General features: G+C 42.4%; 1 protein-coding gene across 2 annotated transcripts in view; it reads right to left on the reverse strand.

Annotated features, from left to right (window-relative positions):
- Cubn (cubilin) overlaps positions 1-26,792 on the reverse strand; it is a 206,598-nt gene that overhangs the window by 85,004 nt on the left and 94,802 nt on the right. For both annotated transcript variants that reach the window (XM_075970518.1, XM_075970517.1), the window contains exons 30-34: positions 23,172-23,346; positions 21,316-21,485; positions 5,174-5,333; positions 3,216-3,329; positions 1,076-1,186 (exon numbers count right to left, since the gene is read on the reverse strand). In XM_075970518.1, the coding sequence (XP_075826633.1) occupies positions 1,076-1,186; positions 3,216-3,329; positions 5,174-5,333; positions 21,316-21,485; positions 23,172-23,346 (730 nt within the window). The remainder of the gene's footprint in view (positions 1-1,075; positions 1,187-3,215; positions 3,330-5,173; positions 5,334-21,315; positions 21,486-23,171; positions 23,347-26,792) is intronic.

Genomic DNA, 26,792 nt, shown 5'->3' on the forward strand with positions numbered 1-26,792 from the left:
GATGAACTCTAGATACAAGCATAGCCAGGATAAACTATAAATATGATTTAAAAAAATTAGAGTGACAGAGGGAAAGCTGATGTGAGCAAACTTCAAATGTAACTCAAGTAATCATTTCCAGCCACCTGGGGACCAGACAGCAATGCACTAAGAATCTCAGTAAGAGGAGATGGGGCACCAGGTTATATGAATTCAATGCATGGTTTGCCATTTACTGGCTATGTAACCTGAGACAAGTTACTTGGGTACTCTGTTTCCATATATGAAGACAGGGGCATATTAGAAATAACTAACCCCATGTCATAAGGACATAAGGACTGAGTTACTACTTATAAAGTACTTAGAACAGTACTCTACAGGAGGCAGTTGGGAAAGAGTGTGTGTTAAACAAAGCATCCTTGGCACAATGCGAATGGATCAATGTCTCAGACAAGACAATGAGAGGTGTTCTCCTTCCTTGTCCACCAAGCTCCATTATGGGCACTGGAATCAGAGCAGTCTCTTCTAACAGAGCTTGTCCTCTGCCAGGGGGAACACTCCCATGGCAAAATACTCACAGAGGAGGCTTCATGCATCTAAGGCTGTTTTGTCTGAACCATTTTAAGAGCCATGTCACATATGTTTTAACTTTATTGGGATGTCTAGCAAACAAACTCGTGAATTTTTAATTAAATCAATTAAAATGTTTTCCTTCCTTTGGAAACAGAAGAAACATTTCCAATAGAGTATAAGAAGTACTTTAAAGTACTAACCAGACATTTCTGAATGTTTACTGATGAAATGGTCTTTGTTCCACTACTGATTCAGATTGGAGTTTAGAATCTGTAACTTGCTCTTCAAAAGCAAACTAAAATACACAAACTATTTTTGAACATAAATAATTTGGGTTTCTTGAGCCCCACATTATCCTGCTTTCCAACCCTCTGATTATTCCTATGTGGCTTTTGAGGCTCTTCATGCTTATTGGAAACACTGTAATTTTGAATGTCACACACACACACACACACACACACACACACACACACACACACAAAACATGCCAAGATTACAGATGTAAATGACAGAATCTCTGTACCTTGGACAGGTGCGTCATAGTCCTTGCCATCCAAAATTTCTAAAAAGTCCTCTTGACAACCCGTGCTGTCTTGAAGCTGAAAGTGGCTGAAGGTGAGGGTTATATGATTGACTGTAGAAAAACAAGAGAGAAGAGGTTGGTGATTTAATAAAATCCTGGCAAGCAGAACAGAGACTTTTTTTTGCCTCTGGTACTTTCAGAGAAGGGTTTTCCAGCAGGGAAGCAAGGAATTTGGCAGCTTTGAACAGGGCTGGGGTGGGTAAACAGAGCTAAGGGCTCAGCTTCATGCTTCAAGGGCTCCCTTTGAAGAGTAACAGAATCGATGCTTTTGAAAATGCCTGTAGAATCCAAAATGCCAGTCATGGTAAATCAGGAGTCTTGGGCAAGTTCATCCCAGAGGCTTTGGGAACTGTCTTATTGGAAAATGTAACTTTAGGCTTTTGTTGTTTTGTTTATCAGCCATTGTTGTGTTCCTCTCATAAATACTTTCCTCCACAGATTAGTTTTCTGAGACTCTCATTCCTTGCATGTGCTTGTGCCGAAAGATCCTTTTTGCACAGGACCTGCCTCCTGGCACTCAGGCTGGTTTAGGGGTCAGAACCAGTGCCCCGAGCTTCTGAATCATCCACCAAGAACGCTTTGAGTCACGTAAGGAACAGCAAGTGCCTGGGTACATTTTCCTTTTGTTGTCCTTCACTGCGTCCCTAATGTTCAGAATGGGATCTTTTCCTGTTGCTGGCCTTGCAGCGAGAACTTTCATCTGGATGTTTTTCCAGCTCATGAGAAAATAATCAGTAGGCACAAAACTGCCAGGCTCAAGGCAGGGGGCTTCTCTTTTTCAGTTTTGTTGGGGCTCCACCCTCTCCATCTACAAAGACTAAAAATTACGTCAGTGGTGCCCACATCTCTTGCATGGCCACAAAATTCTATCAGTTGGTGAAATTTTAATTTCACGATGAATAACAATGAAATTAAGTTTAATAATATTTAAACCCAGCTCTTCTGCAAATAATTTTATGCCAGGACCTGATTAGCCTAAGTGACTGTCCAATTTCCACACAAGTCATTAATTAGAGTTCAGAGCAGAGAACTTAATGGTTTTCCCACACTGTGTCTGAAATCACAAATTCTTCCTGGAAATCTTAAAGGAGGGCAGGGGGGTCACATGAAATAGGATTCATAATGGGCCCAGAATCACTCTATGTGGAGCTACTGTGTAATGTCTATAAGGATCGTCTCATCTTCTCTGCCTGTCAACATGAACAGACTACTACCATGTCAGGTAATAGAATTCTAAGATTCTGAAAAAAAAGAAGGCAAACATTTACTGAGTGCTTCTAGGCCTGTGCTGAGATTTCATAAATCAATCCATGGCAGGAGAGACTGGGTTTTGCTATTAGTTTCGCCTTTAGTGATCAATAGCTTGTGAGATCGTATCCTCCAACTGTAAGGTATTTCTCCAAACTATATCCATCTTATTCACGTATTCATGAGTATCTACTATGCTCAGCAATACATGGTAGGTAGGTAGGTGTTCTGAGAGTCACGTCTTCAATCCTTTGTCTTTGCTTGCTTACTTGTTCTTGAAACAAGGATTTCACTGATCCCAGAGTGGCTTCCAACTGGATATGAATAGAAGGTGACCTTGAACTTCTGATTCAGTGTGTGTCAGAATGGCAAGCATGTGTCACCACTCTCGACTCATGTAGTTCTGGGGATCAAACCCAGAGCTTCACTGGTGACAGGTAGGCACTCAGTCCACTGAGCTATACCTTCAGCTCTACAGACAGCCCTTCGAATTTTTAGAGACGGTGTCTCATATATTACCCAGGCTGGCTTGACCTTATTGTTGAGCCCAGCCTCATCTCCAACTCATAATCCTTCTGTCTTAGCCTCCAGAGTGCTAGGATTACCACACCCAGCCTTAAAACTGCCTTTAAGTTAAGATGAATCAGTTTAGACAGGTTTGCTTACTTGACTAGAAAATGACTATTTCCACAGATTCCAGGAACCAGGCCTTCCCTAAAAGAGACCAGTCAGCAATTGTTGCCACTGAAGAGCTAAGGGTTCTGCTGACAGCCACACCTCCCAAGGAGATCCCTTGCCCCAGACTCCTCTCCTTTTTATTCTTGTTACTTACAAGGAGGTTGAGCTTCTAGTATCCAGGTACAGTTTTGATTGTTTGGATATTTATCAGGGAACAACGGAGAGGAAATAGTATCAGAAGAGTCAGTGATGATGTGACCTCCACATTCTGAGAAGCAATAACACACATGTCATATACTTTTGATGTCTACCAATGACACCAAACAATTATTAGATGACTGAAAAGGCTTCTTATTTCCACCGTGAATGACAAGAAAGCTCTCTGCTAAGGAAGTTACACATAAACCATCCGACAGACAATGAGAAAATACTTTACAGTTATAATATTTTTCAATTATAGGAAGTGGGGCTATGGCATAGAACAATACACTAAATGGTTGTGAATTGTCTGAATCACTCAATCAATACCCTGGCTTTGATTCATTTCCTCTGTTTCCTTGTAAATTATAAGAAGGGTGATTTGTTCACAAATGAACTTTATTTTCTCTGGAAAGCATTCAATTTATAAAGATGATTGCAAGTTAACCAGAGAAACTCAATGTTCTGTGGAAACAAGGAGAGGAGAGTGTATCTCACTGCTGAGTGCCCCGTCTCCAGGGGAGGCAGGACTGAACCAGGACCTGGAGGGCGAGAACAGTGCAGGGAGTGGACAGCCTGAGCAAAGCCATGGGTGAGGAGAGGGGCCATATTTATATGGAGGTTGAGCTTCTAGTATCCAGGCACAGTTTTGATTGTTTGGATATTTATCAGGGAACAACGAAGAGGAAGCACGAGAGGCCTTAGCAGTATTGGCGGCAGCAGCACTGTAAAGGGATCGGGGCTGGTTTGGGGACTGTGGCTAACAGATGGAGTGGCTTTTGTGTTCTAAGCCACACAGAGACAGGACAGACATGAGGAATCAGTGTGACCACAATGTGTCTCCTGGAAATTATTTGGGAGAAAGATGGAGCAGGAGTAGGTGAGTTTGGGGAGGCAGTTATGAAAGTTCAGAGGGACAGGAGGGTACTTTTACTCTGAAGCAACACTTAAAGGAATTTTAAGTGTAAAAATAAAAAAAAAATAGCACTAAGTACTGCTTTTTCTTTGAAATCACCAAGAATGGCAGACATTCACACTAGTGTCTTGCTCTGCTGTCTCTGAGAATGCACCTTTGGCAGACTGACTCAGAAATACTTTTCATCTAGGACTCTTTACTAATGTGATACCAGCAAGTCTACCAGTACAGCTGCTAATAGGCACACGTGGAATAAACAGGCTAACCTTATTTGAGGTGAGGCCAGTGAGGTGGCTTAGCGGGGAAAGGCATTTGCCGTCAGGCCTGCAGGCATGAGTTCAATCCCTAAGACCCACATGGTGAAAGGAGAGAACTGAGTCCCGTAAGCTGTCCTCTGACCTCTATACATACACCATGATGCACCCAAATAAACACACGCCCAATATTTTTAATTAAACTTTTTCTGAAGTAAATGATCTAGATAAGAATCAAGGCCCCATTCAAACCAATTCACCATCCCTACAAGTTCTGGGTTACTCCATGTCTGACAACTGATAGAGATTAATCTCTGAGAGAAATCTGGTGAAAAGGCTTGAGAGAGGAAATTGAGAACCGGTGACTTGAAGGTAAAGCAATGGAAAGCCATGGGATTCAGCAATGAGGTAAGGCGCTCCATGAAGACAGAATCTGACTCTACACTACAAACATGTCTTACAGTTGTATATCTCCTTGAAAAGGTGCTAGGTAAATTAATTTGGCTAATTCTTCTTTTGTATATCGCTAGTGCTATGCCATTAAATGTTATTTTAAAAACACAGTGCTTAAGAGATGTGCAGATCCTGAGACATCATTTAAGGCAAAGGCATGTAAAATGTAGGAACATCTAGAACACCTGCAAGTCTTCGTATCTGAACATTTGCATATTAAACTCTGATCAGCTTCTGAAGTTTGGCGTCATTACAGCCCTCCAGGGCTCGGGTGACCCACAGTATACTTGCCTTGCCTGAACTGAGCTCGGAAGCCCCTGCTCTGTCTGGAAGAGCCAGACTGAAATCTCACAAAGAGGCTGTTTCCTGTCGAGAGGATGGAGTTAGGCGGCGTCTGTCTTCCACACACACTGGCGACACGGGTGTTTGCGGAACTTGAGCCATCATACGTCTACAAAGACGGAAGACAGCAAACTCTCAGTACTGCAAGTTTACAAACACACAGGCCCATATTCCGTGGACCATCTGCATATCAATGAACCAGTAAAACATTGCATTGGCTGGATCTAGAACAACTGGCTTTATTTCATCGTCTTGCTGTAGAGTTCCAGGTAGCATATCTAAGCATTTGATCATTTTCTAGAGACAATCTAAAGATTTCAGTGTAAGGTTTTCTGCTAAGCCCATTATTACCTCCGTAAGTTCTGACCCTCACAGGCCTCCTTTTCCCATGACCATCAGTACATGCCCACGATGTGTAGTGAAAATGTTAGATGCAGCGTTAAACACAAAAGCAAAACAAGTGAGAGATAATGAGTAACCGTTCGTTGTTAGAAACATCATTCTTGAACCCCTTTGCTCCACAGAGGCTCATAGACAATGAGCAAGAAAAAAGGCAGAATTCTTCTAATAACGTGAGTGGGATTAACCTGGTTTAGGAAATACCCATTCAAAGACATGTGTTAGGTTCCGACCCTGCCCAGTACTGTGCTGGCACTCCTCCAAGACACTTTCTGTGCCAATGGAGTAAAGTTTATATTATCTGTTCTCCAAACCTTCGCATCATTTTAAATTGAATGATACTCTTCTAGCTAATTCAAAATATGATTTTCAGTTCTGATCAGTTTGACCCATCCCTTGTTTTCTGCAGAGAGTGTTTAGCCATATGACTTCTGTATCACACCTTCTCCCCCAGACACAGAGGATATCCAGGAAGAGGACAGACCGGGAGGGCAGCTGTGGAACAGCTTCTGGACAGGACTTGGTCTTTTCACCCATGAACCCTAACAGTTGTGGCTGCCTGCAGAAGGCCTGCACGTCATTGAGGGAGTAAATATCCCAGTGTAGATAATGGAGGGTGCAGCTGATGGCTAAGGGGAAGGGGTGAGTCAGCTTTCTCCAGTGATATGGACCTTGTTCACACTCTAGGGTATAACTCTATGCTCACGTATGCATGGGCAGCCCTATATTCAGCTGGTTATTGTCAGGTCCAAAAAAGAAAAAAACAGAAACAAACAAAATAACAAACAAACAAAAAAAAAAAAAACCTTCAATTCCCCAAGCTCCAAAAAGCACTCCAGATATTCATAAAATATCCATAAATGAGCTCAGCCTGTACTATAAGACGATTTCTGGTGATTAGATAAGGCTAGAATTCTTCAGAAACTTGTGGACATTTCTCTTTCTGAAGAGAAATGACTACCAAAAGGAGTCATTTCCCTTACTCTAGCAGAGGGGATATATGGCTACCAGTGGTGCCTACCAGCATATCAAAGCTCATTCTGACCTCCAGATTCCCTCAGTATCACAAGTACCTGTTACACATTTCAAAGCCCATGCTAGCATACTGTCCCTTCTCTGGCCTAGCCTCTTCTAAACTCCTTCCAGCTCATGGGATTTCCTACAACCCTGCTATCCTCGATGATGTTTTCTCTATGCTCTGCTCCTGCCTCTCTTACTATGGTTTCTCTATTCTCTGTTCTCCCCTCTTTAGCTGTCTGTTGGCCATGTTCAATCTGCTTCTTTCTCTCTCTGCTCAGGGCTCTTCCAGAGGCCTCTGGGTAGTCTCTCTCTTATATCTACAATAAAAACCTTCTTTACCATACCATGGAATCGTCATCTTGTCAGCTTATACACTTATTAATTAAACAAACGACAAAGGGCTTGTTGTTTGGGGTGGGTTGAGAGGAGGGATAAAGGAGAAGTAGGAGGGGGCCTGAGATGATTATGATCAAAATAAATTGTATACATGTATGAAAATTTCAAACTAAATAAATATTGTTCCCAGTCTAATACGATTGTTTCTTTTAGACAAACAATTGCCAAAACAACATATAAGCCATCACAAACAAACCTCTTACTTTGCTCAACTTCTTAAACTTCAGTTCAGTACTAGACTCTATGAAGTATATACTAACTCCCAAAAGAATAGAAACTTGATCCTTTTAGAAGCCCACATTTAAAAAGGCAAAATTTTCTAGTTTAATATCTGCTGCTGTGATAAAATACTTTTGCAAACAATCTAGGGAAGAAAGGGGTTTACTTCATCTTATAATTCCAGCTCACAGTCTGTCATTGGGGGAAGTCGTGGCAGGAACCTCAAGCAGCTAATCACACCATATTCAAAAAAAGAACATAGTCCCTTTCTTGCTTGTTCTCAACTTGATTACTCTTATGCAGTTCAGGACCTTTTACCTAGGCAACAGTGCCACCCAAAGTGAGCTGGTGCCTGTATCAATTAATTAAGTTGAATTCTCCATAAGCATACCCATAGGCCCACCCAATGTAGATAATCCCTCTTTGAGACTCTCTTCTCAGGCCATTCTTGGCCTTGAATTGAAGCTGTGTACCAACAGCAAACCAAATACGTGTGTATCTCTCTCTGTATGTGTTGTAATTTTATAAGCATGACAGCAAATGTCTCAAGTTCATTCCCAACATGTGGCTATTTTTAAATAAAGTGAGACGAGAGTATTTATTATGAAATTATGCTCTATTCAAAATAAGTCAGTAACTTATCCAAGATCACACAGCTAGTGAACATAAGACTTCACTCACCATGTTCCACAGAACAGCGCTTCTTTTTAAAAACAATTATGATAGCTGGCTTATTGGCATGTGCTTGTAACCCCAGAATTTTGGAAGACTGTAGTAGGAGATCATAAATTCAAGCCCTCCCTAAACTACAAGAGTAAGACACTGGCTAAATAACCAGTTATTAACATTCTGTAAAATTTCAAAGTCTCAGACTAGCAACGAGACAGTATTTTAAAACTGCATTTGAAATATCAATTCTACTTGAGATTGTCTTCAACATCTGCAGTATTAAGACAATATTTTCACATTTTAATTTGCAAAGTTACAAGGAAACACTGCAAGAAAGAAATTATGAGAAACTGTTTCTGCCTATTTAAAGGTCTGCTGTCACAAAACTATCAATATGTATGGTCCCTTATTTTGACTTAGCCCCAAAAGCAGAACTAGCAAATTGTATTACTGCGGGAATTCATAAGCCTAAGTAATTCTTAAGTCTGCTGCCAAGACCAGGCTTAGGAATTGATTTTTCAGTCTGCTATTTAAGGAGGAAATGCCAGAGCGGTATACACACAAGACAAGACTTTCAACTTACTCTTTTCTTCTAGGTGACACTAAGGAAGTAAGGATTTTGAAGTTGAATCCACAAGAGAATAAGCAGCCACCATGTTCATGGACTCACTTAGCACAGCTCTCAGTAAGCCGAGGCAGAGCTGGTAAGTGGTAAACATTTCTGTGGGAAAGGGGGTCCCTTCCTAAAGGACTGGGGATGGTATAAAATTATAAGATTCGAGCATACACACTTGCTAAGCCAAAATGTACTTTTAGTATATAAAAAGAAAGGAAAAGTACATAACTTGGCATGTAATGGCCAGTAAATATGAGATGTTTTAATGTCTAACATATGGCAGTCTGTAGTTTCTAAGAACAGAGGGCTGGGTTGAGAAAAACCTTAAGTTAAGAAAAAGTTGCCCTCTCCTTCATGAGATGGATTATAAAAAAAAAAAAAAAGCCAAAGCAGGTTCAACAGTAAAAAGCTCTTCACAGGGGAGAGAGGTCCCTGTGACTGCTGTCATGCCAGCTTTTCTATATTCTGGGACCAAGGAGTGAATGACAGTAGTGTAGATACAGAGCACAGCCATCCCCACACACTCAGTTCCCAGCTGCCTTTCCCTGGCACATGAGAGAGGGGGAAGAATGAGGTGGACCAAGGGCTCTGAGCTTCTCCCACAGCCCAGAGAATCTCAGATACAGGACTAGATGCAATGTCTCAGCTCCTTCCCTACCCTGAGCCTTAGCCAGAAGCATGAACTGAGCTAATGGATTAGGAATTTTCATAGTTGACATTTTAATATCGTGAGAGTTGAGTAAATGTCAACCATTGTCACGTTAATACATGCCCCCCTTGTCATATATCAGGAGGCATTAGGGGACAAATCATTCAAGTGAGAGGCTGACATCATTCTGATGACATTGACAGTCCTGGGAGGCGGGGATCTATGTTCAGAGTCTTACAGAGTGGCAGTCTGAGAAAACACAATGCGAATCTTTTAACTTACTGCATATAGTGTGTTGATGTGAATGTTCATTATTAATGAACTCATCAATATGAGCTATTAAAACACTGAAAGAATATTTTTTAGAGTAAAAGACAATCTTATTTAGCAGAAAATCTTTATAAACTTCAGTGTGCAATTGGAATAATGGAGGTGATGTTTCCCGTCTTGGGGGACAAGCTGCTCTCCTTCTTGGGCTTCCTAATCATTGTTCAGACACCTACTCTGAAATGGAGCTAAGATTAGTTTTTATCACATACTATTATGTGAATTAAAAAGGATTGAATAAAAAGAATTAAGAGTGTTCCTGGTGTACTGTTTGTATAATAGATAGCTATAAATAGCACAAATCTTCATGACAAAACATTTTTCCATCTCTCTTCTATCTCCCAGCCCAGGGACTCAATATGCTGTCAGTTTTCTCTGATGTAGCTTTGATTCCATCTTCTCTGCTCATGCCTGGAGGCTCCCCCTGGGTGCTTTAGTATTTGGATCTTGCCTTGATCACTTTTTTTTCCTATCTGGCTTTGTGTCACCTTTCAGTTCAGTCTCCCAGCAACTGCCACTGTGCCTTGCGCTGTCTCTAAAGTGTGAAGTCAAACACAAAAGGCGAGCTAAACAGCCCTACAGGCTTGTAGAGTACATCAGACAAGCAGTCACTGCTGGCTCCACTCAGAAGTGAAGAACACGTGATTGATATGGATGCTTCTAGCAGTGCTTTAGCCTGGAGTGCCCTTCTGCTCTGATCATAACCCTAGAATGATTAAATGGCCCATGATCACCTGATGGAAGCATCAGTCACTTCTTATGGCCCAAAGCCCATGACTGCAGGGCAAAAATGAATTTCGACTCTGGCAGTAACACATCTTTTACTTCTAAAACTTCCATGTTGAGCTTTCCATGAAGAAAAACTTGGATGTATAAGTGTGTGGCTTTTCTTTCCATTTGTGGCACTATACTTTTTGCTTCCCTAACTTATTTGCAAGATTTTTTATTGGAAAATAAATTATGATTTATTTTTTATTAGGAAAAACAAAATAATGAAATCACAGCCTAACAAAATGTGTTAAGTGGGGGCTGGTGAGATGGCTCAGCAGGTTAGGACACCTAAAGAGAAACCTGATGACCGGCGTTGGATCCCCGGGGCCTGCTCACATGGTGGAAGGAGAGAGGTAGTTCTAACAAGTTGTTTTCTGATCTCCATATGCATACACACAAATATTCAAAATTAATACGTAAAAATGTATTTAAAAAGTTAATTTCGTCAGGATGATATTTTGAAGACGGAAAAATAGTTATATATCTTAAATTTTAAGTATTTAAACACAAAGGGAGGACTGTTTATGATTTAAAACTGATAGTGAGCAAAGAGCTGAGGATTCTACATCCAGTTCTGTGTTCCTAAGATCCACAATACAAAAAGACAACTAAGACCATAGATCTAAGGCGACTAATCATTTTAGAAGTAGAGACAATGGGAGACTCAGTAGCAACAGCAAAATGGCAGTATGAGGTACTTGTAAGTACCTCAAATATACATACACATACACACACACACACACACATATAGGTATGTATGTATGTATATGTTCTTATGGCTCCATTATGCAGCTTGGAAACTTGAGACGTAGAAAAATGTAAGTAACTTGGAAACAAATACTCACTGGTAGCACAGAACAGTGTAGATCCCGTCCTCTTAACATATTACTGATTATCATTAAACCAAGAGGAAAGGTAAAATCAAGTTTCATTTATTTGGCTTGAGTATTAAGAGGTCAGGAATTCTGTGAAGCTAAGTGGGATCCCCATGACCTTTTAGAAAGATAATCACTGGAACTTCCTGTTTATCTAAAACTTTAATAAAGCATTCTTAGGAACTGTGAACTTGGCTGTCAACTTGACTCCATCTGGAGTTAACCAAAAAGCCAATCAGCTGGGCACACCTGGGAGGTGCTTATCTTGGTTGGATTATTTTAAGTGAAATCCGCTCTTATCTGGATCATTTGAGGTCGGAAGACTCATTCAAATTCTGGACAAGGAAGGCAGAAGCTTCTGCCTTCGGCCTGCTTGCCCTCATTCTCAAGGGCAAATTCATCTCTCCTGTTCCTTTGGAGAACACTGACTAAGACGAGGACATTTTAGAAAGTCTTGGGTTCCTGTGGATTTCAGAGTGCTCTGTCATGCAACCCACTCCACTAAAGAGGTACAGTATTTCCAGCATAGTTAACTGTCTGATGTCTAACAGCCCAGTCAGTGTCTAGGCTAATAAATAAGCCTAAAGTTTATATCCCTGACTGCTAAAGCCAGCTGTGCCCTTGGACTCGGGTGTACTGGTAACTGCACCTCTCCCTTCTCAGGGCTAATCATGGCTATCTGGCACAGCTCTCGCTGCTGCCCTGGCTTCATTGGCCACTTGGCCCTTATTCTTCAACAAATTTTAACTCTGGCAACTCAGGTTTCCTGCTTCAAGTGCTTTAAATCTTAGCAAACTGAAAGGAATGTGGGGAAGGGGAATACACTCAGGGGGTAAAAGAACTAATTCATGTCTGTCAGGGCCAAAGAAAGCTCCAATTCCCCAAACTTCAGAAGGAACTCCTGATATCCAGAAATGAGCTTAACCTGGAGGCTGGATAAAAGCCAGCATTCCTCAGGAACTCATGAAGCTGGTTCCCCTCTACCAAAGGAGTCATGTCCCTTATCACCAGCAAAAGGGACTAATGGATCTCCAATTAACACATACCTCTGGCCCCTGGCAGCATAACCAAGGTCCATGCTAGCCTCTAGACTGACTCCCCCAGTCCCTGCTCTCATCTCAGTGCTCCTGTGCCAGACTCCTTCCCTCCCCTTCTCACAACCTGGCTGTTGGCACTGTTCTAGGCCCCTGCTCCACTACCCTCACTATGCTTCAGCTATTTTGCCCTTTCTTGCAGATAGCACTTGTCAAATATAGTCGGCTGGCTGTGTACGGTCTATTTCTTTCTCTCCCTGCTTGAACTCTTCCAGATGCCTCTGGATATTCTCTCTTACACACAATAAAGGCTTCCCATACCATGGAGCAGTCATGCCATTCATGCATACAACATCAAGGGATTAAAAAAAAAAACAACCTTGAGAAGAGAGAACTCACGAACTGCCTTCCCGTGTTATATACAGTAGTGTAGCTGCTAATGGGATTCCCAGCTTCAGATCTGGCTCCAGGAGAGAGGAAGTACTATGACAATGATGGGGAGTCCCCTCTTGGACAAAGACTAATGGCAAAGCTGGGAAGTCCCTCAGGATATTGTCTGTGTTGTTAGACACCAATGTAACCAGGGAAAGATATGGAAACATGACTCTGGGCAGTGGCTTTTTCCAAGGGAAGAGAGGAAGGAAGCAGGGACATCCTCAGCAGTGATGTTTCCCAGCATGCTACTCTGCACGGAGCACCAAGGTAAACCCCCAACTGTCCATCTCAGTTCAGGGCTCCGCTCCTGAGCTGTTTCTACACTACGACTCGCCTTCACATTTCTGGAAGACTGAGAGATGTAAAGCTGTGCAGCTGCTGCACGTCCTGAAGTAAAGATCCTCCCAAAAGGAAGCATTTAAAGAGATGGAGCCAAAACAAACACAAAACACAATAAATAGCCTGGCCCAGGAACTGAGAGCTGTGGCTTCAGCTCAGCTCCTTCCCTTGCTTCAGCACAGCTGCTGGAGATTCTTTTGGCATGGGTCTGGGAATGGCTAAGCAGGTTATCAAAAGGGAGTCACAAAGCAAACCTTCTAAAGATGGTACTCAGGCATCTCAGGGCAAACTAAGATGTTTGACACGGATACTGGAGGAAGGGAAGAAGGGAAATAAAGGGGGAGAGAGGAGAGAACAGGGAGGGCTAAGGAGGAAGGAAGAGGAAGGAAGGGTCACTAGCCTGGATTCCTCAGTAAAGCAGTAAATATTTAGAGAAGGCCGCTTCCTTTTGTCTCCCTGAAGCTTCTGTTATTCCTCTTTCCCTTTGGCTCCTTTTGAGAAATGAGTGTTTTCAAAGCAAACATATCATGGGCTACATGGCAACAAAAACCATAAGACAAATTACGGATGCTGTAGTAGGCGCCTGCTCTGTTGCACCCTGGGTGCTGTGGGCAGATAATGTGAACAACCTCTGCTGCCTCGGAGGGAGGCTTGGAGATGGGGTCCTCTCAGTTCAGATCAGAAACTCAGCTTCCTTTCCTTTAGAGAGGCTCCGAAAGCTTCAGAACAGAACAAAACCAAACCAGTTAGGGCTTGCTTGCCTCCTGAAGCCCCTGCTCTGTTTGCCTTAGCATAGACTCCCTGCAAATAAGAGGAAGGGTAGGCCTTCACTCTGTTCGCCTTTTATCTGCTGATTCTCACAAGGCAGACATTCCATTGTGCTGAGCAAAGAGGCTGCTGGAAACCGAGGCCAGCCTCCAGGGGCCCGGTTCCCCTCAGCCGCCTTCCCTCCCCCTTCTCCCCTCCTTCCTCTCCCCTATGGCTTCTCTCGCTCACTTCTCTCTCTTACATTGAGCCCCGTCATTTTCTCTCAGGTCCATAAGAACTTTCAGACCCGCAGCCTCTAAGGCTCAGAAGAGAAATTCTAATGAAGCAATTAAACTGGCAGCTGGAGGTCATTTTAATACTTAGCCTTCCGGAAGGACAGCGTGATGAAGCCACTTTCCCTTCTGAACACACAGAGCCACCCCCCAGCCAGCAGGTCCCACTGCTGCCTAACCTGAACCGCTCCTGGTGTATCATTCCCCAAAACCAGAGCAGAGTTAAAGCTAGGCTGGAAACTGGGTAACAGAAAACACAGAGAAGTTATCAAATTTGTTGAAACCCATCTCCTGGTGTACCTTGCAGGTCAGCTCTGTGTGGTACCCTCAACATTTTAATAGAAGCTTTTATAAATAAATTGGTTTCCCTTCATTTTCATTATAGTGGGATGAAATTCTAGAAAATCCGCCTGAGCCATGTTTTCTAAGCTCGCAGGCCCCTCAGAATAATGAGGTTCTACATCAATAAGAGTGCCAGGAGTGAGACTGCCGCACAATCCCACAGGTACCCTCTGCAAATCTTAAAAGGCACCGATCCCAGCAGGAGGACAGATGGCAAGGACTCACTCGCTCATTATTCACCATGGGTCTAGCAGGGATTCGGGCCTCACGTTGCTGCCTTTGGGTGCAGCCCGCTTTGGGTTATGTGAAAGGAGATTGGCTGTGTTTATCACGTTGTTACATGATAGTGAGTGGTACATCCAGTGATAAACACCTGACAGAAACCGCTAAAGGGAGGAAACCTTTAACTAGGCTGATGGCTGTATTTTTAATTTTAAATGTGTTTCCTCTGCATGCTGAAGTTTGGCTTTCATTCCCAGGGCTCCAGCTTGGGGCTATCTGTGGGTTCACCCTACCTTCTAGATGAGCCGCCATCTGTGTCACAGAAGAGATAGGAGAGACTGCCACTGAAGCCCGGATGTCCTTGCACTCCCCAGACTGACCTGAGAGGCCCTGTGAGTCAGACTGGGACATAAAGCTGTCCTTACTCCATTGCACCCACCCTTTCCCTCTTTCTGCTCACAAATGCAAGTTCAAGCTGGATGCTCTTCCCTAGCTTTCCAGGTTCCCAGAGACCTTAGTAAGCCAAGATCCTCAGGTCATTCAGAGAGAGAAGCCATACTCAACACCAAGGACCTAGCGGGTGATACATGCACTCAGCACCTAACAATGAATGAATGTATGTATGAATGAGTAAATAAATGAATGAGCTAACCTATCAACAAGCCAATCAATCTAGACTTCCTCACTTATAACCAAGGACGTTTTCCGTTCCATATTTAAATTTCTACCATTTTTTTCATTGATAATTCAAGTCCAGGTTCACCAGAAATAGAAGTCAATTTTTTATATTTTATCAAAATACTTATTCTTACTTTAGGGATTATGATAAGGGCTTTTTTTGAGTACCTGGCCTGCTAGTAATGTGTACTGCACCTTGACCCAGACCCTCTTTGTCTCTTTCTTAAGGATGACACTAAAATAATTTGTATTCTGTTCTGACTTCAGAATTCTGTATTTTTATTAACTATGATTGTTGATATTTCCATTATCACCATCGTAATTACTACAGGTTTTTGGGTTTTTGGTTTTTTTTTGTTTGTTTGTTTGTTTGGTTTTTTTTTTACAAAAACAGGATGACATATGCCATTTAAGCACAGTTTATCATGGTATTGATGGTACATTTGAGGTCTACTAAAAATGCCCTGAATATAATCATTATTAAAAGTATCATTGGCTGCTGTTATTTTTCCCCTTGCTAATGCTCTAAGTAACAGGAACAAGAAATTGCCTTTGGTGTCTCCACCATGAATGACTGGCTTTGTATGAGCTTCAGCTACGGAGATTCTTGTGTAAGATATTGGACTTCGGGGTGCACTTCCTATCCAGTGTCCATCTGGCCATAAAGATGGATGGCTGGGGTTTCAATGCTGGCCTTCACGAAACCCTGGATAACGAACTGTATCTCAGAGCCAAGCATTCAGCATAATCAGAGCATTGCCCTACCTGGTTCCAGACCTCTGCAGACTTTCTGATCCCATAATCCAGTGTACTTGGCCGCTATGTGAAGCAGATCTCTTTTCCTGTTTACCTGTATGCCTTTTTCATGCTTAATTACATTGCTCTGAAGGTGATTTCTAAATCATATAAGAAAAGATGGCTTAACTTATACAAAGCTGTGCCCTTAACAGCATAAATGTATTAGTTAGAAAAAATAGGTCATGTGTTCTAATTTCTCATTCTAAAAATGTACAATTATAAAGGCCATCTGGGTCACTGCTAATTAATTTTGTGTTGTGACAGGACACCTGACAGGGACAGATGAAGGCAGGGAGGGAGGGAGGGAGGGAAGGAGGCGGGGAGAGAGGGACTACCCTGGCCAATGATGTCACAGTGACTTCAGTTCATCATGACAGAAAGGCATGGCGATGGAGGGCTCCAGCTCTGGTGGGCAGAGCATGTGAGCTGGAAAACTCATGGAGCATAAACTAGAAAACAACGAAGTGTACCATTCATATGGATGCTCCTACTTCCACCAGCCCATCCCAATGCCCAAGGGCTCCAACAGCCCTCCAAACTGTACAGCAATCTAGAAACCCAGTGCTAAAATTATCAGCCTTTGGGTGATACCTCAGATTCAAACCATAACGCTGTGTATCAAGTCTGTATCGATAACACAACTATTTCTGTGGCGTTTACATTGACTGCTCTTTTCTCACTCACATCTCATCCTTATGGGATATATGTGGTCTCTCGGTGCCCACTCTCTCTGCTTCTTCTCCTGTGACCCTGGTAATCTCCTTAGCTCCTGTCCTCTGAGCTTTCCTTTGCCCCTTGAATGATGGCATGACCCTTAAGAATTTACCTGTTTCTTCTGTATGTGACCACACTTACTCCCATGACTTCAAGAATCACCCAAGTAGAAATATATATACAATTACATGCATATCTCTAACTAAGACCCCCACACACACCTTGAACAATGAACTCAAACTCTAAACTCTATACATAGGGCAGCCATTACACACAAAAGTTTGCTGTTGAACCCATAAAGCTTAACCCTTTACTCGGTCAATGGTATTGCTAGTCACCTGTTCTTTAAACAAATAGTTTTCACCCCAATCTCTTTTACCGACCCATCTTCCATCATGTAATCAGCCCATCTTTCATTTTGTCACCATAACAGGCCTCTAATATAAACGGTCCCTTCTTTCCACTCCTAAGACAATTGCCCAGAGTAAGACTCTACCACACAAGCATTTCCCATTGATACTCAATGGTCTTTATTGACTCCTTTTCTTTGCCAACTCATTCCTTACAATGCTCATTGTAAAATACAGCCCTGGGTAAGTTATTCCTGTTATGTGGAAAAATGTATCTGGACTGAATCTAACCAAAGATTATTTGATTTTTTTTTCTTTTTAATTAAGGCATGGAAGAACATTCAACCTGGATAGCTTTTGTTGGCTTTGATCTCCATGCTTCTTAACAACTGTCTGCACCCTAGGCACAAATCTTGCCTTTTCTGTTCCAAAGTCTTTATGCTATTTTCCCATCTACCCTTCTCTGGCAGTCTCCATCACCTCTTGACTCACTGTGTGCTCTCTGTCACTTACATGTCACTCCAGTGTGTAAGCTTTTCCAGCTTCCAGGACCAAATGAGTCACTCCCTGCTGCTTTTCTGTGATTACTATGGCAGTGTGTTGAGCCCTGGGCACACTAAGACAGAATTCCATTAGACATATTCATAAACGTCGAAGGAGTTTGAGGCCCAGTATCAGAGAACGAGGAGCCTTCCAGCTAGCTCCTAAGCCCTTTGACCCTCCTAATATTTCATGCTGCGTCTTCTCTGCTCATTGGACATCTCTGTCTGAAATCACATGACCCATCCTTAACAGAAGCATGGTGTAGGTGACAGTGGAAAGCTTCTCTTTGACAGCAGGCACATTGTCCACATTTTCTCAAATAACCCAGTGTCACAGGTGTCATAGGCCCCCATATTAAACTATTCCAGCCAATGAGACTAACACTGAATGCTGAACTCTTCTCAAGAAGCACAGCTAGTGATGACCATGACTGGGCTAGATAGACCCAGGTTCTCCTACCAGAAAGCCAGGTCTCTGGGCCACTGCACTCCAGAGACTCTCAGTGTTGGTGCAGTTCTCTCTTTACATCGTAGTTTGCCACGTCCTTCAGGGTATCTGTTTCTAAGCATTCTTCTGCGCACTGCCTAGGCTACTCCAGCTATTTCATGATGACATGATCAGATGACCACATGTTGTATGGTGTATGTTTTGATGTATCTGCCACCCTGAATCCCTCCCAGAACCTGTCTGCTAATTTAATTGCGCACCTCCATCCTTTGATGGGATCCTGTTTGAGGTTTCGCTTCCTCTTGCCCATTCTCTCCTGCTATGGTTGGTTAAGCCAGCCCTGCTGTACATGGAGATATGTTAGTAGTTAACACAAACTTTTGTCTGTGTATTTGTCCCCAAGGTTCATGGAAAAAGCATTTCATGAACACAGGAAGGAAAAACACACCCCAATTGGGTGTGTCTCTAATCTGGGTTTTGAGCTGATCATACTCTGTATGTTGAGCTCTAGGGATCATGGACTATGTCAAGGGGGCATTCTATCTCCAGTTGTCTGCACTGTGGGTGCCACGGAAAGAGGAAGTCGAGAAGTGGCTGTTGTCCCTGCCTGTAGATGCACAGTAAGCTTCCAGCCAATTCAAACTTCTATCAAAGACACTTCTTTGAATCAGTATTTATTTATGTTTTGCTTGTAAAGAATATTTGCAAGCCTATAGGGTTTCCTTCTTTAGGCAGAACATAAAATTCCATCTGCTTTTTGTTTGCTTGCTTTCTTCTGATTACTGCTGTAGAAAGTCAGCATTTGTCTACAAGATTCTGAAAGACAGTCTTTCCACACCTCACCCCCTTGTTTTATGTTTTTCTTAAGTAAATAGGCCTTTCTATTTATTCTACTTGTAAATTTGGGTAATTTTTATTAAGTTAATTCTTTACGTGATTTCAGAAGCCCGAGACATTAGCCCTCTAAATACTGCTGCTATTCTCTCTTTCTCCTAGGATTCTTGTCTACGCACCTCTAACATGTCTAAGTCCCTCTTCTGTATTTTAGTCTTTCCTTCGCCCATGCCTTCTTCATGTTCATTATTCTGACTTATCTTCCAGATCATTGTTTCTTGATTCATCTTACTCTAATTTACCCAAGCATCCTTATTCAGGAGCAGGAGTGTCAGTTTAGATGATACTGTGGGTTTTTTTTTTGTGTGTGTGTGTGTGTGTGTGTGTACGTTTTGTCTATTTGTTTTTTTTAAAAAAAGATTTATTTATTTATTATGTATACAGTATTCTCAGTACTCTGCCCGAAGGCCAGAAGAGGGCACAGATCTCACTACAGATGGTAGTGAGCCACCATGTGGTTCCTGGGAACTGAACTCAGGACCTTTGGAAGAGCAGGCGGTGCTCTTAACCACTGAGCCATCTCTCCAGCCCCTGTCTATTTGTTTTTTATAAAAAAAATTCAGTTGCCTCTTTTTAATGGTTGTAATGTGACTTTCATAGTTTGCAGTTCTTTACTGAAATATTTTAGTTTGATTTTTATCTTCAGGAGTTTAGTAATCACGTGTCCAGTGATCTCAGTATTGGGCATGGAAGCAGGTTTGTTTCTGTTGCCTGCCGTTCTGCTGTGTCTCATCTATGTAACAGCATCTTGTCAAGTACATGCCTTCAACAGGCTGCTGGCTACTGCACATGCAAGCATACAGGAGATCTGCGATGGTTCTCTCTCCCCTTAAAGGAGACTTTAGATTGCTTCTCCCAGTGTCCATGCGTGAACATATAATCAATACAAGATTTGCTTTCTCTTATCCTGAACTTTGTGGGAACCACTCAGATGCCTTGACGATGGGAAGCAGTCACTGTAGAGCCTATTGTACCTTTATTTTACTTGGGATATAATTTTTCTTCCAGGGCCTGTACCTAGCTGGGTTCTGAACTCACTGTCATCTTTGCTCCCAAAGCCCCAGAAGTACTGCTGACCTTTTCTAAATGGTCAAAACCGTTATGGGCAAAGATTGTTCCAAATACTGTGTTCATATTTCACATATTGAATGAGACATTGCTACACTGAAAAAGTTGTTTTAGATGTCTTCATTTTCAATACTCTTTTTCAAGAGAGTTGGTCTGAGTTGGCATTAAGGAGAATGGATTTTCTATATATACCACCTTTCCCACTTGGACCCTGAAAGCTTATTCAGGGAGTATGCATACAGTCATGAGTCAAATAAACTTGTTCTAATGATCCAACCTTGTAAAATAATACTTAAAATGCACATCATAAGACTTGATGATTTTGAAACATGGAAAAATTTTTTGAATTTTCTTGAGGCAAATTCAAAAGAAGCTAGCCAGTTGGAGTGTGTGTAAGGAATTTACAGGAAGCTAAAATAGGAAGATCCATTAACCAAGAAAGCCTGGTTTATATTAGAATGAAATGCCTATAAACAAGTAGAACATGGAAATTTTTTTCTGGAAAAATCAGTAACCAAAATTGTTTTAATTGAAAAGATAAAGAAAACTTCAATCATTCTTATAGTAAGTACAAAGTTTTCATTTCAAGTCAGGAAGCTTTAGGTGCTGGTAACTGTAACAACTCCTTATCATCAAACCCACCAACAGTTGCATCTCTTTCTGTACCCTAATCTCCCAGCCTGTTTGGTCCTATCAGAGTATTGATTTGTTTAAGTAGCAAAATGAAAAATTCTGATGACCAGGAAAGTTAAACTTTCTAGGAATCATGGAAGGTTAATGATAACCCATCTAAAGCATTGATGACAAAATCTTCCCACTGGGTTTCCCTGGTCTAGTTTGTGGTGAGCCATGTCCGTAAGAGGGCTTTGTAGAAATCCCCCTTCACACACACACACACACACACACACACACACACACACACACACACACACAGTCCCTTCTTCCTTTCCCCAGATAATGGACTGAGACAGGTTATTGAAGTTATTTCTTGATATGAAGCTAAAACCCAGAAATGCTAGAGCAGGGATGGAGATGCTGACCAAACCTCTATATCATCCGCCCCACCATATTAAAAAAAAAAAACCAAACAGACAAACAAACAGAAATATAATGTGCGTATGTTTAAAGATGCTCGGAATTGGCTCATCTACAGCCCTACCCTGAACACACCCATAACTAATAAGTACACTCTCAAAATTTGCTCACATTGCAAAAGGTAACAATGTCTGCAGTTTGTGCCTCTTACCATAATACACGAATCTGTGGCTTCAAGGTCGAAGTCAGTGATGTTCAGGAGAACACGGTGATGTTTTCCAACTTTGATGATCCAAGAGCACTGAGTGTTAGCTCTGTAGCTATTGGGGTAATTTGGAGAGTGAATCTCTCCACTGGGAGCCTGGAAAATCCCACCACAACCTGCAAGTAGGAAACCCAATTCAGCCATGAGAGGACTCCTTGTTATAAAAACTGTAAGTCATCTGGTTCTCAGCACAGATGATCAGAATCCTACCTGGTTAGACCACTGCATCGGTTCTATGCTAAAACTTTAAAGAACCAAATATCCATATTAATTCATTCATTTTAAATTAGATAAGGGAACATGGATAATATGAGTAAAATTTTTTAAATACTATAAATACTGATGCCTAAAGTCAATTAAAATTATAATGTGGACTGAGGGTATAATTCAGTGGGTAGACTGTTTGCCTATAACATGCACGAGAACCTGGGTTCAAATTCCAGCACTGCATAAACTGTGCATAGCCATGAATCCTGCAATCCCAGTATTCCAGAAGTGGAGACAGGACACTCAGACGTTCAAATTTATCTGTTACTATATCAAAAGTTTGACGTCAGCATGGTTTAAATATGGTCATGTCTCAAAAAAATAACAGCAAAAATAAATAAGGTGAATCCATGCTTTCACTGACCAAAAGTGTCCCTTTGTTGTTCCCTAAAACAGTACATACTCTAAGAATCATCCCTGCCTTTGAAGTGTTACATGGTCTAGTAAAATAGAACATTGCAAATTACTTAATGTCTGTCTTTGAAATTGTTCATATTCCAGATAGAGTGCATGGCTTAAGTTGTGTTTAATTCTTATAATGTTATCAAATATCTGTTAATGGAAAGTCTATCAGCATAAGCCATTGTTCCTTGAATTTATGATAATACAAACAAATGACAGAAAATTTCACCACTGTTTTTTTGGCAGTGGCACTAATCTTAATGTTCTACCTATAAATTGATAGTCGATTTACTTTCAGAGAGAATTCATATAGCTCCATACTTCCTTGGTGGAAAGGAAGTGGCCTAATGTGGGCTCTTGTCATATGTCTGCACAATCATATAGCAGCGGTACCTTGGGCAAGCCACTGGGCTCTCTATCATCCTGAACTCTCATTATCATACAGCAACGGTACTTTGGGCAAGCCACTGGACTCTCTGAACTTCCTTCCCCGTCCCTGCTTGTAAGATGAGGATACACAATTGACTTCCCTCACAGTGTAAGTTGTAAAGATGAAAAGAAATAGACCTCATTATCTAGAAAACTGCCTGGGATATAGCAACCATGCTATGAACATCACTAACCTCAGCAATCATGTGAGTGTCTGGTAAAAAAAATGATACAATGTGTAACTTAAAAAATCTGAACAAGCAACTTCTTTTGACAACCTAAGATCTTGGGCAGAAAATCCCTATTGCAACACTCACTTTTGGATTGACAAATCTAATGTTTACTTCTTTTGACCTTTGCTAAGAATTCAGTCTACTCTATGGCACGATGTAACTGGACACTTAACTGATGTTCAGATTTGGCCTGGGGAATAGGAACTAGTCATGTGTGCAGCAAGCAAGTCTCTTCAACCACCATGATTCTACTTCTACAGTGGACTGGCCTATTTATGTCCTTAAAGAGGCAAACCCCATGGTGACTTCTAAGGAAGACCATTTGCCAAAGCAACACTGGCTAGTTGAGGAGTTACAAAGTTATCAGTAAAGTGAGTTAAAGTAACTCAAGCCTTCTTCCAATAACTGTGTGAAATTCAGCTAGGCTTTGGCTCCAAGAGCAGCAGGATATCTCCATATATGTTCACTTACCTCCAGGGACTGCCTGCCATGAGGCATTGAAACCTCTCCCATTTAAACTGTTGTCAGTCTTAAATCGGATTGCTAGTTCATTTCCAGTGCTGGAGATCCGCATGGGATTCGCTGATGATGTTGGCGAACACAGCTGAGCTATTCTTGGAGTGTGAAAGTCGGGGCCTGCATAGATCTATCGAGGGGTAGAAAATGACTTTACTTAAAAAGACACACTTAGGCATTTCACTCCTTCTGGAGTTTTTTTTTTTCAACCAGTTCTTAGAATCTATTATGATTAGAGCTTGTACTCAGTCTCCCTGGGTGAGATGAACTATAAATTTGAACTGAATATTTATGGGCACTGCCTCTGCCTTATGAACAAAAAATTTTAATAACCCACAAGATATCTATTTGCTTCATCAGATGGAGTAGTGAATTCAGAACACAGAGATGATTCCAGAATCGCCTTATCTTTTGTTTCCTTCTTTTTTTATATATCTGAGGGTTGCTGCTTTCTCTGGCAGAGACATTGCATGTAATACAGTATAAAGACAGACTTTTTAAATCTTGTACATCTCAGGAGGAAGATGTTCTTACTTATGAACACTGAGTTCACAGAAGGCTTTTGATTTTCTAGTTACATTTTTAGGAAATTTCATCTACCCTGAAAATGGAATGTTTGATAGGATTTGGAATGAAACATAAGAGGATTGCTTCTTCAGAGGCAGTTGAAAGGGAACCAGCAGAAGTGTATTCTGGGCATTGCAGGAGTGGTAGGCATCTTCCCATGCCTGCTCTGAAGACCGTGGCCAGGATTTCCACTGTCCACGTAGAAACCCTTTAGGTCTGTCCCACATGACTGCAGCCTTCTTAGGCCCCTCCAAGTTTGCCTGACTATGTCTGACTGGAATTCCTCAACTCAGTGGCACACTCTGCCAGAAAGGGTTTTAATTCCCTGCCCTTCCTCCAGGAGAATTCACCTGCTGGACACAGCTTATTTAAACTGTGCATGGGACTGGGGGTGAGGGAACGAAATGACTTAGAGAAGACCCTACTCCCATCTTCAAGGTCTTCTTGGAGTTGCTTTGCAGAAGACAGACTACTTCGTGGGACAGTTTTCAAGTATATTGATGTCTAAGCCTGCACAGCATCCAGGGCCAAAATCCGGAAGGCATCTCTGGGTGAGACCTCACTGGGCAGCAACCCCTCTCACCACTCCAGGCCTGGACTCTTTCCTTCTGCTCCTGCACAATGCCCTCCCTTCCCTGCTCACCCGCAAGCCCTCAGCTGACTGATAGGGAATTCACTCAAGAGTTCCCTGGGGAGGGAGTGAGAACAAGCAACCTACTTTGGAGACTTGAATCTATAATGATTTCTTTGTTTGATTATCTCCCTCCCACATCCCCCGACCCCCAGTCAGGCAGGAACCGCTAAAGAAAAAGAAACCGCTGTTTCCCAGAGGGCTGAGCATCAGCACAGTAATTGCAAAGGAACGAAGCAAAGCGGGTGACTGCTCTGGGCTTATTTTCATGAGGAGGAACTGCTGTTTGCTGTTTGCAAGGCCCTCAGAGTGCCATGCAAAGCCTGGCTTCAGGAAGGGCCTCTGAGGTTGTCTCTTGCACACACATTCCGACTCTCAGGAGCACAGCAACGAGCACACATCCTCAGAGAACACCGCGCTGGCGCTAAGCGCTGACAAGCCGGCAAAATAATCTTTGTTTTCCCTGGTCCTGCATCCCCTTGAGATCACAAACATAATGGGTATGAGTTGGCTTTGCCTAGAAGCCTCCAACAGAATAAACACTGCCGCTTCAGACATTCTTTGCTTCCCCTGGCTCTGGGCTCAGCTCACAGATGACCACTGCCGAGAGGCCCTGACTGTGCAAACTGCCCGCACCAAGCAATTGTCTTGTTTTATTGTACCAGGGTGGGGATTTCCTCTCCTGGATGCCAACCCAGGCTCTCCACAGAGCTTTCTTGGAGACTGAAACAAAATCAGCCTGGGATTTCCTTAACCAAATCAACAGAATGGCGATTTTTGGTTCCCATAAATAAAACATGGTCAAAGTGGGAAAGGATGGAAAGAATTCCAGGGTGTGGCTCATTCCACTCCCGCTTGTGACTAACACTGTGGGGGAAGAAATGGCATGCTGCTCAGAGATTAACGTGTGTTTTTTAGCAAATGCCCGGGATGGAGAGTATTTCAAAGCCCGCAATTTTAGTCTGTTTTGAACATTGCTTTCTGCTCTGTTAGCTCCATTTATTTTGAAGATCAAGTCAGCATTCCAGGGCTATGAGTAGCCCTATGGCTGTTGCTTTGTAAAACTGACCACTTTCTGAACAGCGATCCTGTAAGGGAAGAGACGGCTCCCCATAGAATTTAATGGACCCCACAAAGTCCAGTGTCTAGTGACAGTAAGTCCTACTTGGCTGTGCACAGCAGGATAGGAGACATGTTTGAGCTGGCATAGGACACCCTACCCCCAGCAGTGCTGCTTGCTGACTGGAGTCACTCAATTTGTCTCTATGCTCTTAAGACTGCTCACGAGAGAACACCCTCCACCCCTGTCTCGGTACATGTACTGGGTGTGACAAGACCCAAAGCACAATGAATCCATTTACATTTTGCCAAGTGAGCACCAATCACACATACTCTGGAATACAAAAATGAAGGGCTTGGAACCTGGAACAGTGTACGGCGCTACAGAGAATCAGCTGCCAGCCTCTGTAAGTGTTAAGGGTTTTATGTAATCAAGTAGTATTTTTGTTGGTAGAGAAACAACTTCAGCATCCCATGGGTCTTTCTTCCAGCTACAAGGGCGAATTCCCAGAGGTGCCTCGTTCTCTCCTAAACACCATTGCTCCAGTAATACAGAGGCGTGACATAGTAGCAGTACTGCCTCAGAGAAGGGTATGGATTTGACCCAAGGCCTCCCAGTTTGGGCTTTGACTCCTTTTCTCTTATCACTGTCTGTACCCACCACTAGGGCTTGAGAACCCCAACTTAATCAAATAACTTTAAAGGGTCCAAGTTTTCCTATAAGGGCCTTTCTACTATTTTCAATCTTCACTCTATTTCATTTTATCTGGGCTTGCATAGTGGCAACTAGATTCATTTCAGAGGCCGTCCGTTTGCAGAGGAGAGAACTCCCTAGAGGAAACCACATCAAGATTGGCATATGGCAAACATCAGTTGGCAGAAAGAGCCTTGAAACTCTTCCTCTCTTGGCTGTACAGAAGAGCACACCCAAGTAAAGCCCAAGATACACGAGTGTGGGAGAGGCTTGAGCTGTGTACATGACCTATGACGGTGACGAGTGCTGGGGCCGGGTATTGTCAAGGGCGTGCTTTTCTCTCGACTCACTGGCTCACTCTCATTGCCGTTTCTTAATAACTCTCTCTATTTCTTTTCATAACCTTGTATCCCTAGTCTGCTTCTTTGCCCTGGGACACATGAAACTGGAAACTTTGACCGGTGCCATCCATGCCTTTAACAGCCACCATCCAGGTGGTCACAAAAGAGGCCATGAACTTGAGACTTGACTTTGACAACTGTAATATGTGAACAGAATCTTCCTCTTTGTTTTTCCCCACAGGACTATTCACATCCCATTGTGGATGCGGTCGTGTACAATCACT

Source organism: Microtus pennsylvanicus, chromosome 4 (genome assembly GCF_037038515.1).
Source record: "Microtus pennsylvanicus isolate mMicPen1 chromosome 4, mMicPen1.hap1, whole genome shotgun sequence".
NCBI lineage: Eukaryota > Metazoa > Chordata > Mammalia > Rodentia > Cricetidae > Microtus > Microtus pennsylvanicus.